The sequence below is a fragment of the Natrix helvetica genome (genome assembly GCF_964273705.1).
Source record: "Natrix helvetica genome assembly, chromosome: 3".
NCBI lineage: Eukaryota > Metazoa > Chordata > Lepidosauria > Squamata > Natricidae > Natrix > Natrix helvetica.
Window position 1 is genome coordinate 23078067 of NC_138549.1, and position 20062 is coordinate 23098128.

At 42.3% G+C, this 20062-nt stretch overlaps 1 protein-coding gene across 1 annotated transcript; it reads left to right on the top strand.

The window, feature by feature from the left end:
• Window positions 1-1909: 1909 nt before the first annotated feature.
• GPR180 (G protein-coupled receptor 180) lies at window positions 1910-19830 on the top strand. The gene is made up of 9 exons (XM_081948727.1): window positions 1910-2148; window positions 8231-8389; window positions 10805-11005; window positions 12347-12527; window positions 15045-15094; window positions 16201-16358; window positions 17148-17339; window positions 17830-17907; window positions 19433-19830. The coding sequence occupies exons 1-9, from the start codon at window positions 1995-1997 to the stop codon at window positions 19589-19591; spliced, it is 1332 nt and encodes a 443-aa protein (XP_081804853.1). The 5' UTR covers window positions 1910-1994; the 3' UTR covers window positions 19592-19830.
• Window positions 19831-20062: the final 232 nt, after the last annotated feature.

A 20062-nucleotide genomic window follows, 5' to 3' on the forward strand; every position in this document is an offset into this window, starting at 1 on the left:
TGCCGGTTAATGCCGACCAGGGCTCTTTGCACAACAACGTCCATACCAGGAGAAATTCCCAAAGGTGCTCTTCCCCCCCCCCTCCCCAAGAGGCAACTGGACTTTCTGTTTTTTTTTCTTTCAAGACGTTTCGCTTTTCATCCAAGAAGCTTCTTCAGCTCTGACTGGATGGTGGGGAATGGAAGGATTTAAATTCCTTCAGACAGCTGTCCATTTGCATCCTTTTAGAGCAGTGCTTCTCAACCTTGGCCCACCTGAAGATGTGTGGACTTCAACTCCCAGAATCCCCCACCTCAGCTGGCTGGGGGATTCTGGGAGTTGAAGTCCACACATCTTCAGGTGGACCCAGGTTGAGAAACAGTGTTTTAGAGGGTCATTTGAGCATTCGTATGTCCTCAGGGTCACCTGAGTAGCGTTCCTGGTTCCTGTAGTTTGCAATTCTTTCTCTGGAAATCCAGAGAATAAACATGACCTGGATGACTGAGAAACTGCAGGCTTTTAGCTGTACAATTTGGGATGGACACCCTTTGAATGGTGTGGGAGTAGGAATGGATTTCCAGAGGGAAAAAAATGCAGGCTACAGGAACCAGGAACACTACTCAGGTGACTCTGAAGACGTAAGAAAAACCTCCAAGTGCTTCAATGACTCTCAAAAAGGACGCACATGACCAGCTGTCTGCAAGGAATGTAAATCCTTCCATTCCCCACCATCCAGTCAGAGCTGAAGAAGCTTCTTGGATGAAGTCCAGTTGCCTCCTGAAAAAAGCACCATTGCGACAGCCATGACCAGGATGACTGAGAATCTCTACAGACTCCTGGGAGAGAGAGAAAAGCACCTTTGGGACAACCATGACTTGGATGACTGAGAACTATCTCCATAGACAACTACCAGGAGAAAAGGAAACCAAATGTTGGAAGCTAAATAAGAGGAGAAGATTTCACAAAAGCGTTGTCAGGCTGTGCTTTGGTCAGGTTAAAAACGTTGTGGGAACTTAAAATAATCAAACTTCTCAATAAAACAGGCAAGGATATTCCGAGCTGTTGACATAAAGATAGCATTCACGTTAAGGAGACAAGGTTCCGAGGACTGGCGAGTTCATTTAGTATAATGGACTTACTGTAAATTTCTGAGATGAAATACCCTTGAAATAGTAGAACATATTTGCAGCTCGTTTTAAATTTTGGCTGTGATTTGCTCTCCCAGCTTGCCAATTAGTAATGTAATAATAAAGATAAATTTCATAATTTAATCTGGCACAGAAGATATGTATGAGCTAAAGAGGAATGGGACAAGACACGTCTACAAAACTTTCCTTAGGATGTTGCCTAGCCTGGGGGTAACGAAATGTTGGGGAACTATATGACAAAAGCAAACCCTCTGCCAAAACGAAATGCTCTTCTCTGCTACGCAAACGAGAATCATTTCAAATCCATTCGAATTAATATTTAAAAGCACTTTTGATTCATGCGTATTTGAGACAAACAGGAATTAAATGGCAGCTGCTGGACATTTAATCCACGCGCGCCCAGAATCGGCCCTTCCAAGGTTTGGAAGATCTTGGGCTGGATGGGAAGAACACGCCTCGCGAGCCCAAACCAGAAGTTTAAAACTGGGGCTCGACTAGATGTCCTCCTGGATCTCTCCGCCACTACTACCACCAGACGCGGTGACCCCGCCCCCTCTTCCCCTTCCACCAATCCCATCCGACTCCAGTGACGCGGCGGGTGGAGCGTTCCTCTCCTAGCAACCGTCTCCAGAATGCCAGTTGGAAGTCCTCCTTACGAGAGGCTGGCGCGCGGCAACGGCCAGTCCCGCCCTCCTCGGCCCCGCCCCCGCCCTCCTCGGGAAGGCCCTCTCATTGGCCTTCTCCCGGTAAAGCCTCTTTTCCCATTGGCTGCCGCTCCTTTCCTGGTTCCGCCTGGTTTCCGTTCTCAGGGCGAGTGCAGACGTGGTCGGGATGGGGGAGAGGTGACGGCGGGATGCGGGAGAAGCCATGGAGCCGCTTCTGTGCTTCGTCTGGGTCGCGCTGTGGAGCGGCGGTGGCGCCTGGATGCGCGGGGCGCAAGCCAAGACCGTCCATGGCGACTTCGCCAGCGCCGCGGCCCGCGCCAGGGCCGGCCAGGTGGTGACTCGGTTCCAGTTCCGAGGTAAGAGCTCGGCGGCGGCAGAAGCGAAGGAAAAGCGGAGTGGGTTGCGGGAGGACCCCGTGACAGGCTGGCTCGAGAGGCCGCCTCGTGCGGCTGACCCGCCGCCCCACGCGCGTTCTTCGTGGAAATAACACCGGACACACACACACACACACACACACACACCATCCATTCTCGGGGGAAAGAGCCGCTTCCCTGGGAGCCCAAGGACTGTCGTGGTGCGAAGCCGGACTTCCATGACACGTGTCAAAATGGGCACTTTTTCTGCAGATCCTCGTTCTCTGCCGACGATGACACGTGCCTTTGCAGGAGGATGACACGTGCCTTTGCAAACAGGAGCGACACGTGTCTTTGCAGGAGGAGGTGGAGGCCAAAATTTTGGAGCTTTTCCTCCCTGCCACATCTCGGACCCAGTCATCAAGTACGGGTAGGCCTCAACTTACGACCACAGTGGAGCCCATAATTTTTGGAGCTGAGTGAGAAATTGTTTCAGTGAGCTTTGCCCCCGTTTTACAACTTTTCTTTCCCTGTTTGTTAAAAGAATCATTGCAGTTGTTAAGTGAGTGACCTGGCTGTTAAGTGAATCTGCTTTCCCCATTGACTTGGCTTGGGAAGAGGAGGTCACAAAAGGCGGTTCACATGACGCCGGGATGCTGCAAGCGTCATAAATGTGAGTCGGTTGCCGAGCATCCAAATTTGGATCCTGTGACTGCTATGCTGCAGCGGTCGTCAGTGTGAAAAATGTTCATGAGTTGCTTTTTTCGGTGCAGTTGTAACTTTGAACGATCATTAAACAAACTGTTGTAAATCAAGGACTACCTGTAAACAATATCCCAGTCAAGAAACTGCCAAAGAGCCATCAGTAAACAGCCCAACCAAAGAATCTCTTAAGGCTGCTCCCACCCACACAGACTGGTAAGGCACAAGAATATAAACTGGCAGCAAACTGCACTCCTTTAGCACTGATGATGTTACTAGTTAGGGTAATAAAATGTCTGCTAGAAAACAAGCAAGCTCAGAAAGCACCAAGGACCCCTCATTTCGTCCCTGAGCTACAAATATTTTCCTTTATTGTTTTCCCAGGCCACTAAGGACTACTGTGCATCCTCATGATTGCAAAAGAAAAGTTTTCTCTGAGTGAACTATGGTTTCCTTAGGGGTTGGGTGGAAGGGGGCTTTATTGCTTTCCTGAAAAGAGTTTACAGGTAGTCCTCGCCTTGCGACAGTTCATTTAGTGACCTTTCAAAGTTATAACAGCACCGAAAATAAAGTGACTTAGGACCGTTTTTCACACTTACGACTATTGCAGCATCCCCATGGTCGTGTGATTTATATTCAGATGCTGGTCAACTGCTTCGTATGTATGACAGTTGCAGTGTCCTGGGGTCATGTGATCGTCTTTTGCGACCTTCTGAGTCAATGGAGAAGCCAGATTCACTTGTCGAATTAGTAACCCGGTTGTTAACTGCAGTGATTCGCTTAACAAATGTGGCAAGAAAAGTTGTGAAATGGGACAAAACTCAACCAATTTCTCACTTAGCAACAGAAATTCTGGTCGAGGACTACCTGTATTTCTGCACTGGGATGCCTTGATAGTTATCTCAGTTCTGCCCTGATCTCTGCTGATTTCCTTTGGGATCAGCCTTGTCCTCCCAAGGGGCAGCTGGTTGCTGTGTTGCTTCCTCGTTTGGAGCCTCTAAAACCTCTTTTAGCTGATCAGACCTCTGTAGGCTTCATTTTATTTGCCCTGCTTCAGTTACCAAGTGCCGAATCTCCAGGAATTTAGCAGAACTGGCAAGTGTGTTCTTGCCAGGGTGAAGAAATATTTTTGATGAATTATACTTTTTCCGTGGCATCTTCATAAACATTTTAGTTCTGAGAGAGAGAAGCACAGTAATTGGCAGGCTGATATTAGGTTTGCATGTAGTACAGCAGCCACCTTCTTAGCCTAGTGTTAGGGTTGGTTCTGAATGATTGTGAGCTTTTGAGTATATAAAGTCACCTATGAGTGCCATTGCCGTCACAGGGAATGTGATCTTTCTGCCCCTCGTAGCTTCTGCTCCAGTCTTCCATCTGTACATACTGCTCAGTATTTTCTAGCAGATGGGTGGCCACTAGGTCATTCAATCGTGAGCACTTTATGAATGTAGTTCACTATATGAGTTCCTTTTCAAGAAGGAATGCCAAATCCTCAGGCCTTGCCTACCACCTGTGACTTCCATGAACTGATTCTTTTGGAAGTAACTCACACAAGTGCTTTTCGCGTCTTAAGTACTGGAATAATGCAGTTCACTTGATCATAAATATCTCAGTCAGGGGGACTCAGCCACCAGTTTGCATGGCAATTTTTGATTCTCCTGCACAATGCTGGGCTAGCCTAGTACTGTTGCTCATTGGGTTATTACAGCAGCAAGATAAGAAAGCTAAACTCTCCCAAGCAGAGAAGAAGCACTTAACAAGCACTGGCCTGGAAACCAGAAGCAGCAAGTAGTTCTGAGCAAGTCAGCAGAATATGGACCAAGCCTTCCATCCTCTTCTGTCCTGATAAGGGCATCTAGTGAAGCTACAGAGGAAGAAAGACTAGTTGGCACTCAGCATAGAGTAAAACTGTCAGCTGTCACCTTGAGCTTGCTGTGCTTCGCTGTTCTGTGATGACAGACTACCATGAACTGTGAGGAGGGGAGTTGCTTGGGGAATCAAAAGTAGAGACTATACCTCCTTGAGATGCTGCCCTAAAGTCACCCACCTGGAAGAAGGAGGGATGTGCTTGGATGATCATTGTGAAAGTATCTTGCATGGGCTTGATTGTTTACAGTGTGGTGGGCAGCGAGGGTCAGTTGTGGTGGGGCGGGGGAGAGAAGTTAGGGATTTTGACACACAATTCTCAGTTCTGGCTCTGCAATATGCTCAACTTTCAATAAAGCTATCTCAACAAATGGAGCCAAGGATCGTTTCTATTTAGAGCAGGGGTGTCCAAACTTGGGAACTTTAAGACTTGTGGACTTCAACTCCCAGAATTCCCCAGCCAGCCATGCTGGCTGGGGAATTCTGGGAATTGAAGTCCACAAGTCTTAAAGTTCTCAAGTTTGGACACCCCTGATTTAGAGGTTGTGGCCAGTGTGACAAGCATGAGCAGCAACAGTAAGCAAAAGATCTAATTGTCCCTTTTCTAGTAACCAGAGATTGGTAACCATTTTTTGGGGGGGTGACAAATTGTTTGGCTTACAAAGTTAAGCGTAGAGTAAAATTAGTGGGGGACCCTTATCAATATTTTCTGGTCATTTGTCCTTAAGGAGAAATCCTGGAAGTGAGAGTTGTTGCTCTGGTTCTATACTTACAGGCATTCCTGCTGTGATTTGATCGATCCACTTGCTCAGTAAATATTTTTCCCAGGCAGATAATGGAGAGCAGGAAGTCTATTAACCCTGATTGACATCTCAGAAAAGAAAAGCTGCTAGTTGTTCAGGTTTATTAGAAATTACGTACAGAGCCCCATCAAAGTGGTAGTGCTTGTTGATGATCTCTGGCGAGAGCAGGATGGGGTGATGCAATCATCCTCCCTCTCCTTGACCTCTCGGCAGTTTTCAATACCATCAACCATGGTATCCTTTTGGGCTGGCTACAGGGACTGGGGCTGTGCTGGTTCAGCTCCTTTCTCCATAGTCAGTCCCACTATTGAAAGGGAGTGAAAGATCCAGCCCTCCACCACTATGTTGTGATGTGCTGCAGGGCTCGATATTCTCTCCACTCCTTTCCAATATCTATATGAAACCGCTAGGCAAGAGCATCTGTCACCACTGGTTGAGATATCTGCTGTGTGCCAATGACACCCAACTCGGTATCTCTCCATTCTTGGTGACCCAAGTGATGCTGTGGCTACCCTCTCGTGGTGCCTGATGGCAGTGGGGGCCTGGATAACAGGCTTCTGCTGAGCCCTGGCAAGACTGAATGGCTTTGGGTACACAGGGCTCGGGGATTCTGTCATCTTTTACTCTGGATGGGGTAGCACTCCCCCAGAAAGATCCAGTCCGCAGCTTGGGGATTCTGCTGGACTCGCAACTCCTGCTTGAGGAGCAGAGGACAGTCGCAGCTAGGAAAGCCTTGGCACAACTTCATGTTGTGCACCAGTTGCAGCCTTTCTTGCATCAGGATTCCGTGTGCTCAGTTGTTCAGTCCCTAATCATCTGACGGTTGGACTGCTGTAATGCACTTCATATGGGGGTATCCTTGAGAAGCATTCAGAGGCTACAGCTGGTGCAGAGTACAGCAGCACAGGCAGTTTTAGGTGCCCCAAGAATGGCCCTTGTATCACCACTTCTCCTCGAGCTATATTGGTTGCTGCTCTGCTTCCGGGTACAATTCAAGGTGTGGATGATCACCTTTAAAGCCCTTGGCATGAGTCAAGGTTTCTTGAGGGACCATCTCATCCCACTGGGATTAGCCCATCCCACTCGTGCTAGCAGAAGAGGCAAGTTACAGGTCCCATCAGCCCAATTATTCCAGCTGGCAGGGCCCAGGAGGAAAGCCTTCTCTGCTGTTGCCCTCATCCTCTGGAATATCTTCTTCCCCCAATATGAGGTTGGCCCCAACCCTCCTCTCCTTTCTTAAGGGCCTAAAGGCCTGGAACCCCAGTGGGGGAACAGCACAGTGGAGGTGGTTGATTGAGTAAACAACAGATCCCACCTCCCACCATTTTGCCCCCACCCTCCCCACATGCCCTTAATCTTTGGTTTTAATGCAGATATATTTTTATGACTGTAAGCCGCCCAGAGTTACCTTTGGTAAGATGGGCAGCCAATGAATTTTAGAAAGATAGGAGGAAAGGAAAGGAAAGGAGAAAGGAAAGGAAAGGAAAAAGGAAAGGAAAAAGGAAAGGAAAGGAAGAGAGAGAGAACAAAACTTCTAGACCAGTACAAATTATTTTATAAATAACTTTTTTATTACATGTCATAAATATGTATGGGCTTGTATCTTGTAGTGCAACCGTTATTGTAGCTGTAGAAGCCCTAATAAGTATCTAGTTGACTTTGGCATGGAAGGTATATAGCCTGAGTTGAAAGCGTCCAGAAGAACACTGTAACCTCTGTCCTATTGCCAAGAAAACAACATGGAGATGTCTGTGAAACTAGAAATTCAAATACAACTTGATTTTATCCAACTCTTAAAGGAAATATTGGGAGAGAAGTTGTAAATTAGCCACCCAACTTTCCTGCTTAAGGTCATCTGATGAGATGGAAATTAAGTTGAAAAGGGTGATTTCCCCCCCCCCCCAGATGTTCAAATCCTATTATAAGAATAGGAACCCATTCGCTTTTCTAACATTAAAAACTTTTCCATCCTTCAAAACCGCCACCATTGCCTTGAAAGACCTGAAAATTATTCCAAAAATGCTTCAAATATGGCTGGAGAGAGAGAGTTAAATGTTGGCAACAAGATCTTGGAATATAGGTACACTGACCAAATGTCCTTTTTTAAATAAAGGACAGTCCTTTATTTCAGAAAACTGTCCTTTAATAGAAAATGTACAGTTTTTGTGCTGTTCAATGTTTTTTTTGTAAACCAAAGTTATTAAAAAATAATTACCTACAAATCTCTCTTAGGTTTGCCCCTTTCTCCAGTTTGTTTCTCCTAAGGAAATATAGTCCCAACAAGGACAATATGTGTGGGGGGGGGCACATGTGATGGGCTTGATCTTTCTGTCTCAAGTTCTGTCCTCTTCTGCTTTATGCTACATAATTGCAGTAGGCCTGAGTTTAGTCTTTTTTGAGACATTGGAAAACACTTGTTCTGATCATCCCTTGGCTCTTCAAAATGAAACAAAGTTATCCCTGATTTTGAAAAGCTGCCCTAAGCAATATGGTACATATGGCAGAAGGGGGAAATCAGTTCACTGGATTTTTGACACCTTTCAGCATAGACAGAGCTTTAAAAAATGATCATGCTATGCAAATGATAAACGCAACTGGTAAATATGCAATGGAACATACCTCTTATCAGCATTAAACTGCCTTGTAGGGAATGTTTCTCTCTTGCTCGTGTTTTTATCTGTATAACAGAATTTGACTTCTTTTTAAATATCAAGGTGATTGTGCTCTTCTGTATGTCAGAATCAACAACGTGGCAACTGCTGTTGGAAAAGAAGCAAAGCTTCATCTCTTTCAAGCTCAGGAATGGCTAAAGCTTCAAGAAAGCCAACAGGATTACAGCTGTAAAGAAAAACTGGCTAAAGCTCAGCTGATAAGTGAGTCTGTGCCCAGGTGTCATTAATGTATTGAGCCATTATATAATCTTCTTATACTCATTGACTGATCATAGATTAATCCTTAGTAAAGCATTTAGAGGCCGTTAAAGTACTTTGATATTTGCACCAAAAGGCATGGAAAATTGCAAGCTAAGGCGCATTGACTTCTAGCTGTACTAGTTATGAAATCTTTCTACAATCACACCTCTTCTGCTTCCTGACCTATTAACTTCTATATACCTACATTTCACTTTTCATCATTCAGTTCTAGTCTATTTTGTTTCACTGATTATATGTGTAATCCATGGTGTATCACAAGTGAATGCTCTGTATTCCATTCTAAATGTGGTCCTTTTTTCATCTAGATAATAGAAGATTGTTACACCCTGCTTATCCCCAGCATGACCATTTTTGTTTTGGAAATCCCGATAAAGTTCATCCGAATCAAGATTCTAATTGTTGACAAAACACAGCACCTAGGATAAGTTCATAGAAGGGAGAAGTTTCTAATCTATTAATGCTTGCAATCCAAGCAAATGTTAATATTTACTCTTCCCTTTTGGATTCAGTACAAAACTTGATAACATAATGCCAACTAATGTAGATTAATCAGGTCAGTCTAACACTTGGAGACTTAGCATCTGAGCCTGTCTTTGCAGCCAGTCCAAAGCTCTCCCCACTAGACTTTTCACCATAACAAATATTAGAATGCAAAAAGCTGCATCAGAGATAGGCAATTTGGGATGGGCCAGATGCTATCCTTGGACTTCCAGACTGCCAGAGGTGGGGGGGGGGGAGGATGCAAAAGGCTGGCCCAATATTGCTGTGAAATCATGAGAAGGGCCCGTGTCTTCTACCCCTTTCTGCCGTTTTGTTTAGGGCAGGAAGATTGAGAGGTGAGCCACTCCCACCCCCAGCAAACAATTGTTCTCAATCGCACAACTGATAATCTTCCATTTTGCCACATTTTAAAAATGATCATATTTGCTTCTGTTTCTAAGTTTTCTCAGTGAATTGAAGAGAAAATTGTTACCCATACAGCTGACTTGAAAGCAGTTTTTTAAAAAACCATTCAATGAATCAATTGACTATTTTTCCATATTGCAAGTGTTAATATTTAAACCTATAATTATGGTAGCATAAAATAAGAAAATGATGTCTAGTTTTTTTAAAGCATGAAAAGAGCCCCTTTGTTTCCTTGTTCAATTAAAGAAAATGAAACTAGGAAATCAGATTACCAAGGCTAAGATCAATTTTTGTGGACCACAAATATTTTATAATTAGTAAATCCTCAGATAGTTTATTTCAAAGTGGTCATAATCAGGATAATTCTTAATTGATCAAAATAAAATGTTAATAGTAATGCACCACCAGTAGCCATATTTAATTATACACTGACATTGGCAGATTTTATTTTCATTTTATTTTTGCATAAAGTTTTTATTTTTAAATATACATCAACATTATTAGAAGGACAGTGTGGCATGTGAGTGTCATTCATTTCAAATGAGAATTACTACATTAATCAAACTTATATGGTTCTAATGTTATTGTACATATTTATGTCAGCATATAATCTTCATTCTTCAGTTATTCAAAATTTGCTACACCCTTCTAATAGTCATAGCATTATTCTTGAGCATATCTGATAACACCCTTTTTCAAAATCTGATCTTAACCTTTCACTTTAAATGTGTTATGCAAAAATAGATATAACAATATTTCCACCATTCCAAATTTCAGATTTTAAAAAGTGCCATATCTTGACTATTTTATATGTGCTTCCTTCCCAAGTTACTTTCAAAATGTATAAACTGTCTTTTGCTCTGTTTAGAATAAGTCACATGGAGATTTAATCGCATTTTGTAACTTAATAAGCAGCTTTATACTGAGTTAGAGCTGGCTTAGTATTGTTTGCATAGATTAACAACTCCTGCATTTTAGGCTGTTGTTTTTTACTAATCTGACATAAAGAAGTCAGGGATTCAAGGTGGATTTTTCTTCAGGCAAAGTCTTTATCATGCCCCTGAATCATTGAAGTATTTTTTTTCTAATTAAACAACATTTTACTGTAATTGACTATACATTATGATTTTCATAATTAAGTGCATTTAGTTTCTTCTTTGGCCTAAAGGTGGTTAAAAGTGGGTAAATGGGAATGATTTTTGCCCTATGATACGTAATGAGTTGGTATGTTCTTTAAATATAGTCTATTTCCATTTACATTATAAACATACTCTGCAAAAATACATTCTATTGGCATATATATTCTAGCATATATATTGGCACATGTGCTTTGAACAATATGAATATGCCCCTTAGCCATAACCAAACATGAAAAATTTCTTGAATGCTAGAAATTTCTTATCACTAAAAGCTTCCTGGAGATAGTGACTTTAATGTATTTTTTTTAAGTGAACATGAACTGCACCGAACAAAATGTAACAGTATCCCAGGTCCCTTATCCAGACACGTGGTATGTATTTTATGTCGACAAGTTTACCTGTGCGGAAACATATGAAGAGACGGAATCTGAGGATGTTCAATTTGAAATGGTGCTACTAAATCCAGATGCAGAACGGAATCCATTAGATCACTTTAGTGCAGGGGAATCAGGTAAGGTATTTTTCTTGATATGGAATGGGCTTTGTGGGAAAAAGAATGAAGATATGACCAGTTTAATGGAAGTACATTTTTGGAGAAGAAGCATTTCTCCAAATCCATGAAAGATTATTCATTTAATGCTAAGTTAAAATGGGTTGATCGCTTTAGCCAAACTTTAGGGATCATAAAGTTAGATTCTTCCCTCTTCCATTTTTCTTGCACAGATAACAGGCAAATAATCCAAAATATCTGTTTGACTTTTTTACTTTGGAAATGAATGTAATTTTTATCCTTATATTTGCTTAAATACAGATATGGTACAGTGCCATACTTGTATGTTTCTTTTAGCTGTGTTGAACGAATTGAGAAGTAATAGTGAAGTTGGGATGGTCAGACATTTAAGCCTTGGGGTTTAACAGCTATCTTCAGTAGCCTTTTGGATTCAGTTCCAGAAAGAAATACATACTTGATTGCAAAGCAAGCAAACAAGAAACTTATCTGCAACTTTTTAAAGCAGTTATGTGTTTTTCCCCCATCATGTGACTTTCTTTCCATAGCAACTTATTGAATAAAGAAAAGTATGTGCATTACAATTGGTAATGGTTTACCTCACAAAATGTAAGGTAAAGTTGCATTTTACATATAGGGAGCACTTTATGGAGTACCCACCACTTTTACGTATTGCAGCAGTGACATCTAGTGGTGAGACAAAACACCTTGCTCTTAGCTGCTGCTTTTGCAAAGGCTGCCACAGTTGCCATATTTAGTCTGAAAAACAATCCTGAAGATAGTGATCCTTCAAAAGGATGATTAGGCAGAAAAAGGTTACATAGCCAAAGAGATTATATTTTGAAATCAAAAGCGAAACTCCTTGTTTCATGTAATTCCCAATCCCTGTTGCAGCATTTCTCAATCTACATGTAATTTAAACTGTGTAAACTTCACCTCCCAGAATCCCCCAGCACGCATGATATGGAAACCCTATCACATATCTTCATCTCTGCTAGCATTGCATCTCCTCTGCTGCTGGTCCTTTCAAGACCTAATGAATCTCTCAAGGTCCCATCACGAAGGGCCTTTTCTGTAGTGGAACTTTTTTTGGGAATGCTCCCTGCATCTTTTAGCCCAAAATGAAGCTGGTTATTTCCCCAGGCTTTTCAGATTTCTTAAACCTCAAATCAGCTGCTGTTCTCCATTGTTACTAAGCTGTAGTCAAATGTGTTTTAATTGGTAGTTGCTCTGGGAATTGTCAGGTTTTCCATTAGGCAGAAGGCATGAAAAACAAGGTTTACAAGAAACAAGGCATTCATTGTCAAAGAAATGAATGAACGTTGGTTTTTTTTCTGTTCACAGGCTTACATGAGTTCTTCTTCCTACTTGTCCTGGGTTATTTTGTTGCTGCCTGCATTTACGCTCAGTCCTTGTGGCAAACAATTACGAAAGGGGGACCTATGCACACGGTGCTCAAAGTGCTCTCTGTAGTTTTGCTCCTGCAAGCAGCTTCAGCTCTTGCAAACTATCTGCATTTTTCAAGGTAATTTCAGATCCCACGGAAGGGACTTCAGCTGAATTCCTATAAACTGTTGCTCTTGTCTGTTGCCTTAGGCTTCCAGCAGCAACCTTTACTAACAAGAATTTCTAGCTTTCCCAGCTAGCTTTGCTCTTAAGGCCTGAACCACAAATGATTCCCTGGAAAAATCCTAGGCTGTGCTGCTTAGGCTTAAACTTTCTTTCTGCTCCAGCATACAGAGGGAGGGAGGCAAGCTAAGTTACTGTACAGTATTTATTTGAAAAAAAATCTATTGATTTTGGAAAATTTATATAGCTGCTTACATGCTCACGGCGACTCTACGCGGCTTACAGAAGATAAAAGCAATTTGGAATGAATGATAATGATGATAATATAACACACACGCCCTCGGCAACAACACACACTCACATCAACCATTTAACGGGCTCCATCCCACTCTGGGTTCTCCAGGACCATTAGCAAAAGTCATCTCTTCAGAACCTTCCAAAAGAGCTTCAGAGTAGAAGCCATTATAATTTCTGGAGGGATGATGTTCCATAGGGAAGGAGCCATTACAGGGAAGGCCCTTCTTGCATCCCCCGAGATGCACCTGAGTAATGTCAGATAGCACCACTCATTGCAGAGTACATGGATTGCTTGGGGTTATGCTGTGGATTCTCACAGTGGTATGGAAGCCATTCAGGTGTATGCAGGTAATTTGCACTTCTGAGCAGACCAGGCTTCTATCATACTGCATTTCTTTCTCCAATTTGCTGGGTGAAACAGCACTCTAATGCAGAGGTTTCAAATTTGCAACGACACATCGTCACATGACATATCGCAACTTTTCCCCTTTGCTAAAATGGGAGTGGATGTGGCCAGCGCATGACGCATCCTGCCCACGGGCTGCGAGTTTGACACGCCTGCTCTAAGGGGATGCTTATTCAGTGGCCTCTAATTTTAACAAAACTGATTTCAAGGAGCATTGGGACAAAAAATCAAGTTGCCAGTTGTTGTTTCCTGATATTAAATCCACTGAATTGTTTTGTGGTTTGCCCATAATCTTCTTTTCTTGAGGCTGCACATTCCTACTTCAGTTTCTTTTCAGATTCTCTTCCTTTAATCTTAAATAGCGTTTCTTACGATGGGTTCCTTGAAACAATGCGAATACATTATAAACCAGGTTTGGGATGAATTCCAGATTTCTTTTTAATACTTTGGGGTATTTTTTCTTAACAGTATATTTAAACTAGCTTTATGTAAATTTACATGTAAACTAACATCTATTAATGAAGGAATAAAGAGGGAGTCTGGTTAGAACCAAAGAGAGCCGAATGGAGAAGTTTCTCTCTAGCAATTGCAGTGGCCAAATAATATTCCAGTGTAAGCAAACTTATATGTGCTGTTTGTAATCCAGTCTCTTGTTTCTTCTGCTATGGAACTTTAACAAGTTCTGCAAATAACGTATGTGTAAACATATGCATGTGTGTGTGTGTGCATCCCCAGAAAGATTATTTGTAATTATTGTGTGGCCCCTTTGCATTTGAAGGAGATAATGTGCTTCTGAGCATGGAAGTAAGTAAGACCTGCAATTCCTGAGAGTAGCTACATCTGTCCCAGCATAGTATAGCCCAGGGGTGTCAAACTCTATTTCATTGAGGGCCGCATCAGGGTTGTATTTGATCTCGGGCTGGGCATGGCCAGCTTGACGTCACTCATGTCGGGGGTGCTTGTGCTTGCCCAAGCGTTCGTGACCCTCCCAAGCTCTGTTTTCGCTGGCAGAGGCATCATGGGCTGGCCCTTCACTATTTCCAGGGCAACCCGGAGGCCAGATTTAAGCACCTCACGGTCCAGATCTGGCCTACAGGCCTTGAGTTTGACACCCCTGGTTATAGTCCCTTTCATTGCTACTTCACATCCTAGGACAGTGATGGCAAACCTTTTTTGGCTCACGTGTCAAAAGTGGGGGGAGCGCAGGGGGGTCCTGCATGGGCACGCCACACCCATAATGCTATGCGCACGACCACAGTGCACATGCGCGCACGACCAGCGCTTCCCCCCCCCCCCATTTTTGGCATGTTTTTTTTGCCCTCCCCAGGCTCCAGAGGCTTTATAGGAGCCTGGGGAGGGCAAAAATAGTCTTCCCCCTCGAGGCCTTCCGGAGGCTTCAGGAGCTTCCCTGAAGCCTCCAGAGCGTGAAAAACCGCCCCTAGAGGCAAACCGGAAGTTTGGGAACGGACTTCTGGTTTGCCTGTAGGGCCGGTTTTTCGCACTCCGGAGACTTCAGGGAGGCCTCTGGAGGGCGAAAAATGACCTCAAAAGAAGGCTGAAGTCAGCGCGCTGGCCAGCTGACAAATGGCTCCGCATGCCACGGGCATTACGGTCCTAGGAAAAGCCTTGTTTGGCTCATAAAGTAGCAAACTCAGAAGTACCTTTCACCTTGGAATCTGAAGTGGTACACAATTCTAGTATTGTGCGTGAAGTATTGGATTTTTTTAGCAGAATGAGCTTTTGAAAATAATTTTCTTTCATTTACATTAGTTATTCAAAAAATGGAGTAGGACTGCCTTTTATGGGGAGCCTTGCAGAATGTAAGTACATCTTTTCTAAGTTGAGTATTTGTTTTCTCTGGTATTTCATGAGGCATTGTTTAACATCTTTTTAACTATTGCATGGGTTATTTGGAGTACGCTAATGCCCTGTACTTCCACATGCTGCCTGGGGCTGGTAGGGTCCCACCAGCCAATACAGAGGACAGGGCTTTGTTCATTACGTCTAGCAACATATTTGATTATTTCAAAAGATGCTTTACAGTATAATCATACCCTTGTCTGTCCAAACCTGAACATTCTGAATTGATTGCTCTCAGAGTAAATAGGAGTTTAAACCAAATAGTTAGCAACAAATTAAAATGTTCCACATAGCTGGAAAATTGAGAGGCTGGGGAGCATGTTATCGTTTAGTTGCATCTTTTGGGGAGCTCTCGGCCTCTTATTCAACCTAGAAATATGTAGAAATTTTCTGACAGTGAGAATAATCAACCAATGGGCCAGTTTGCCTTCAGAAGTTGTGGGAGCTTCATCACTGGAAGTTTTCAAGAAGAGACTGGACTGCCATTTGTCAGAAGTGGTGTAGGATCTCCTGCTTGGGCGGGGGGGGGGGGGGGGGGTTGGACCGGAAGATTTACAACGTCCCTTCCAACTCTGTTAATCTCTTAATCTTAAAGACATCGTTAACCACCAAAAGATAACTTAAGTCTGCTACAAAAGTTGAAAATGGCTTGCCACATTTTTGGAGAAGTGACTGAAAATAAAGAACATTCCTAATGAGGCCAAAATTGATCTCAATATAGCAAGAGTGAGGGTGAATGGTAAACATTCAGCTCTTCACACAAAGCAATGGCTGCCCTGAAGGACTTGTATGAAGGGCAGAGGCTTCCCCCTAGAAATGTTTTGCAGAACTAAGAAAGCCCAACACAAGGGCTTTCTATGTGCCGGGTATCCCTAATGCAGGGGTGTCCAAACTTGGGAACTTTAAGACTTGTGGACTTCAACTCCCAGAATTCCCCAGCCAGCCATGCTGGCTGGGGAATTCTGGGAGCTGAAGTCCACAAGTCTTAAAGTTCCCAAGTTTGGACACCCCTGCCCTAATGCCATGAACGATTTAACTGTGTAACTTTTCTTGACCTTCCCCATAGTGTGTGACATCATCTCTCAGGTGCAGATGTTGTTCCTGCTACTGAGTCTTTGCATGGGATGGGCAATTGGTAGAATGAAGAAATCTCAGAGCAAACCCCTCCAGTGGGATTCCAGTCCAGCATCCACTGCCATTGCCATAACCGCTGTTGTGATACAGGTGGGGGTTTTTTGTTTTTTGTTTTGTCTTTACTGAAGAAGGGATTAGCGGCTAATAACTCTAGAACAGTGGTGGGATTCAATTTTTTTTACTATCGGTTCTGTGGGCGTGGCTTGGTGGGCGTAGCAGGGGAAGGATACTCTAAAATCTCCATTCCCTCCCCACTCTAGGGAAAGGTTACTGCAAAATCCCCATTTCCTCTCAATCTGCTGGGACTCGGGAGGCAGAGATTAGATGAGGCCGGGGCAGTCAGAGGTGATATTTACCAGTTCTCCGAACTACTCAAAATTTCCGCTACCGGTTCTCCAGAACTGGTCAGAACCTGCTGAATGCCACCTCTGCTCTAGAACATTGATAAGATGTAATGTTGAAAATGATGTTACCCGACTAGAACGGCCTAATGATTATTTGGGAAAATAGTTAATGAAAGGCAAGCTGGACAGGTTCTGCACCTGATTTTAGCATAATTGGAAGATGCTGCCAAAGCCGTAGCCTCCAAAAGAGAGCCAGATCGGTGTAGTGTACCAGGATAGCAATTGGGAAACCTGAGTTCTAGTCCCGTCTCAGGCAGGAAAAGCTGAAGTTGTTTACGGTTATGTTTTGTTACACATTTTCCAAATCTATAATTATTTTTTTCTATTTAGTAATTATTTTGAAGTTTTACTTTCTTCCCGCCCAATCTGAGGTGGTCGTTACTAATTAATGTGGCTCCATCGTGCTTGTATTTTCTGAACAAAGTTTTCTTCAAGCATCATTTTTATTCTTGGTATATGGCTTGTTCTGTTGCAGAGCATTCTGCTTATTTGGGAGCAGCTGGAGGATACCAATCACCATAGTTACCATTCACACCAAAGTTTAGCCGGTGCACTTCTCCTTGGGTTAAGAATTTGTCTAGCTATGTTGTTAGGATGCGGACTTTACCAGATTATCCGAATTGAGAGGAGTACTCTAAAGAGAGAATTCTATATTACTTTCACAAAGGTATGCGAAAACCCGATGTATTCTTTTAAAAAAAAAACATTGAAACTCTTTTGAAGAAAATAGAAAGAAGTATATTTATATTCATTCAGAAGTAATAATAATAATAAAAAAAATTTATTTGTTAGCCGCACCCTCTCCTAAAGGACTCGGGGCGGCGTACAATAAAAGCACATAAAATATACAAATGAACAATACATATATAGATAAAAATAAACACATACACGTACGTACACATATAAGTCAGGATGTTTGTAATGAGGCTCCTTGGTCTGTATATGTGTAAATAAAAAAGTTTTGAATTGCTCAGGAAAGATTTTTTAAGGTATAAAAATTCCATTAGTATCCTTACTGCTTTCTATTACATGATTTAGAATAGTTTTTTTTTTAAAAAAAGTTTTGACAACAGGAAAGTAACTCAGTGGGGGTCCATAACCATGAATGCTGCCAGGTATCCATATCTGATAATCCACAGGTGTCTTCTCTTTTTCAGGGATGTATTCTGTGGTTTTTATGTCATCCAATTCTTGTGACTATATCTCTAATGTTTAGAGATTATCAGCGAGAAAAGGTTGGTATGTGCAACTTATTAGGGGTGTTTTTCAGAACTGAGAATCGCTGTCACGAATGATGCTCCTTTCTGATGATAAAGGCCACTCTTTTTAATTTAACTGTTTTCCGCTAGATGTTAAATCGTATAGTTTTAACATCTAAAAGTCCTGGTTTCTTGCTGCATGCATTTCACTAAACTGGCCTTAAGAGCAAGTTAGGATTGCAATCTGATGATTCCCCTTGCTTTTATTCTGCGTTTAGTTAAGTGAAATACATGGTTGTCCTGATTATTTGAGTTGACTGTAAAAAGAAGGGCACATTGTGCTGCAAAGAAGCTCAAAATGGCTTCCTGGCATCCCTTTTGTGGCCTGCTAGAATTCCCCCCTCCCCCCCCCCTTCCAGTGGGAGGAGAAAACAAGGGGTTGTTTTGCATTTGGGGATTTGAAAGGTTTTGAATGGAAAAAGAGATGACCAAAGGCATCTGTGTCAGTCTGTAAAACTCCTCAGCTGCCTCCCCAAATAGAACCTGGACCTGCCTTTTTGAAGTACATCCTCAATCCTCCTTGTAAAGACTGGCTCAGTCCAATGGAAATTGAACCCCCCCCCCCTCCCACAACTTGTAGCTCTGGGAAATCAGGGGCAGGAACATGAATCTGACCCTGACAATCGAAGTTCAGAAGAAAAGAATGAAGACCGGTTCAAAGAAAAGCTTTCTGAGCAAACCAAAGTTCATTGGGGAAATCAGATGTAACGAACATTTTCTGAAATCATTGGGTTAAATCCAAACTAAGCCGTGTTTTAGTGCTGTGGAGATGAAGTAATGGAACCATAATTCCATGGCCAGTTTCAAGTCATAAAATGGTGCATTTGATTTTTTGTTGTCGAGTATTGATGTGGGAACCCCTGTATTTGCAAAAGATTGCTAGAAAATAACAGTGGCTTAACATAGAATCAGACTCCTATAGCTTATTCAACAAACCATGTTTTTATACAGTGTCTGGAACGTTCCTTTTTCTAATACTATGAATTAGAGACACTTCGTAGAATATCTGCAGTTGTGATTTTTCATCACGTGAACCGAGTTTGGTTTCATGCCATGGTAAAATGAAACGTCAGCTTTCTGGACCCCAGTGCTACAGATTTTGCGTACACTAGAGCAGAATCTCTTGTCAGTTTGCATAATTTGTGTAGTGACATCCTCAATTAAACAGTGTAAATGACACCTTGTTGCTATGGTGTGCTATTTGATTTTCCATGCCTTTTGGGAATACCAGATCTCCATCCCTACAATTAATTAGTTAAAACACAATTTCATTGTATCTCCCACTCTCCTCCTTCCCTTCCATCTCTGAGTGAAACTTTCAACTTGCAACGTGTGAAAGGAAAAAAGAATTTTATCCTTGCCATATGCTATTCTTTCATTGACTATGTGTCTAAAGAGATCTTGCGCCCCTTTGTACATCTGAGAAATTTCATACGAATTGTATGTTCATGGTACAAACCATGTTCTGTCTCACTCACTTTTTGTTATTGTTCCTTCTTAGATTATTACCATGGGTGTCATTCTCTGCCAACTGTTTTCCATGGTCCTTCTGTACCGGCTCTTTGTTTCCCATAGTCTTTACTGGGAAGTGTCCTCTCTCTCTTCAGTGACATTGCCTCTAACAGTACCATTTGGACATAAAAATCGTCATCACTTCTGAGATCCCTCTGGAGATTTCTTGGCAATGGTGCAATAAAGATTTGGAAATGGAGCAGCTATATTCAGCAGTAACTCAGCTCAAGAAGAGCTGAATAATTAGAAGATGGCATTTTGCTCTCGCTGGATGACAACCAACGCAGAAGTGATTGGAATTTATCAGAAATAGTGATGAGCAAACTTCTTCTTCTTCTTCTTCTTTTTTTTTTTTTTTACTATTTGGATAAAGACCACGTGATTTTAGCCACGTTTTCACTTCCAAATGGCCTCATTTGTGTTAAAATTGAAATTTCGATAATGATAAATTTAAACTAATTGGATGGAAGAGTTCAGCCGTTCAGATCATATATATCTTGTTTAAGGTGGCTTTGAGACAAAAAAAAACTGATGCCGAAGTTTAATAGGACTTAAACTGTAATAGGTCCATAAAAATGGTGTATAATGTTTAAAGTGAACAATAGTTCTCATTATCACT

What these genes read in the sequence shown, in the direction of transcription:
- GPR180 (XM_081948727.1), top strand. Translation starts at nt 1,995, where the DNA reads ATGGAGCCGCTTCTGTGCTTCGTCTGGGTCGCGCTGTGGAGCGGCGGT. An exon ending in GGCTAAAGCTCAGCTGATAA is followed by an intron (nt 8,390 to 10,804) that starts GTGAGTCTGTGC and finishes ATTTTTTTTAAG; the next exon opens with TGAACATGAACTGCACCGAA. An exon ending in TAACCGCTGTTGTGATACAG is followed by an intron (nt 16,359 to 17,147) that starts GTGGGGGTTTTT and finishes GTTCTGTTGCAG; the next exon opens with AGCATTCTGCTTATTTGGGA.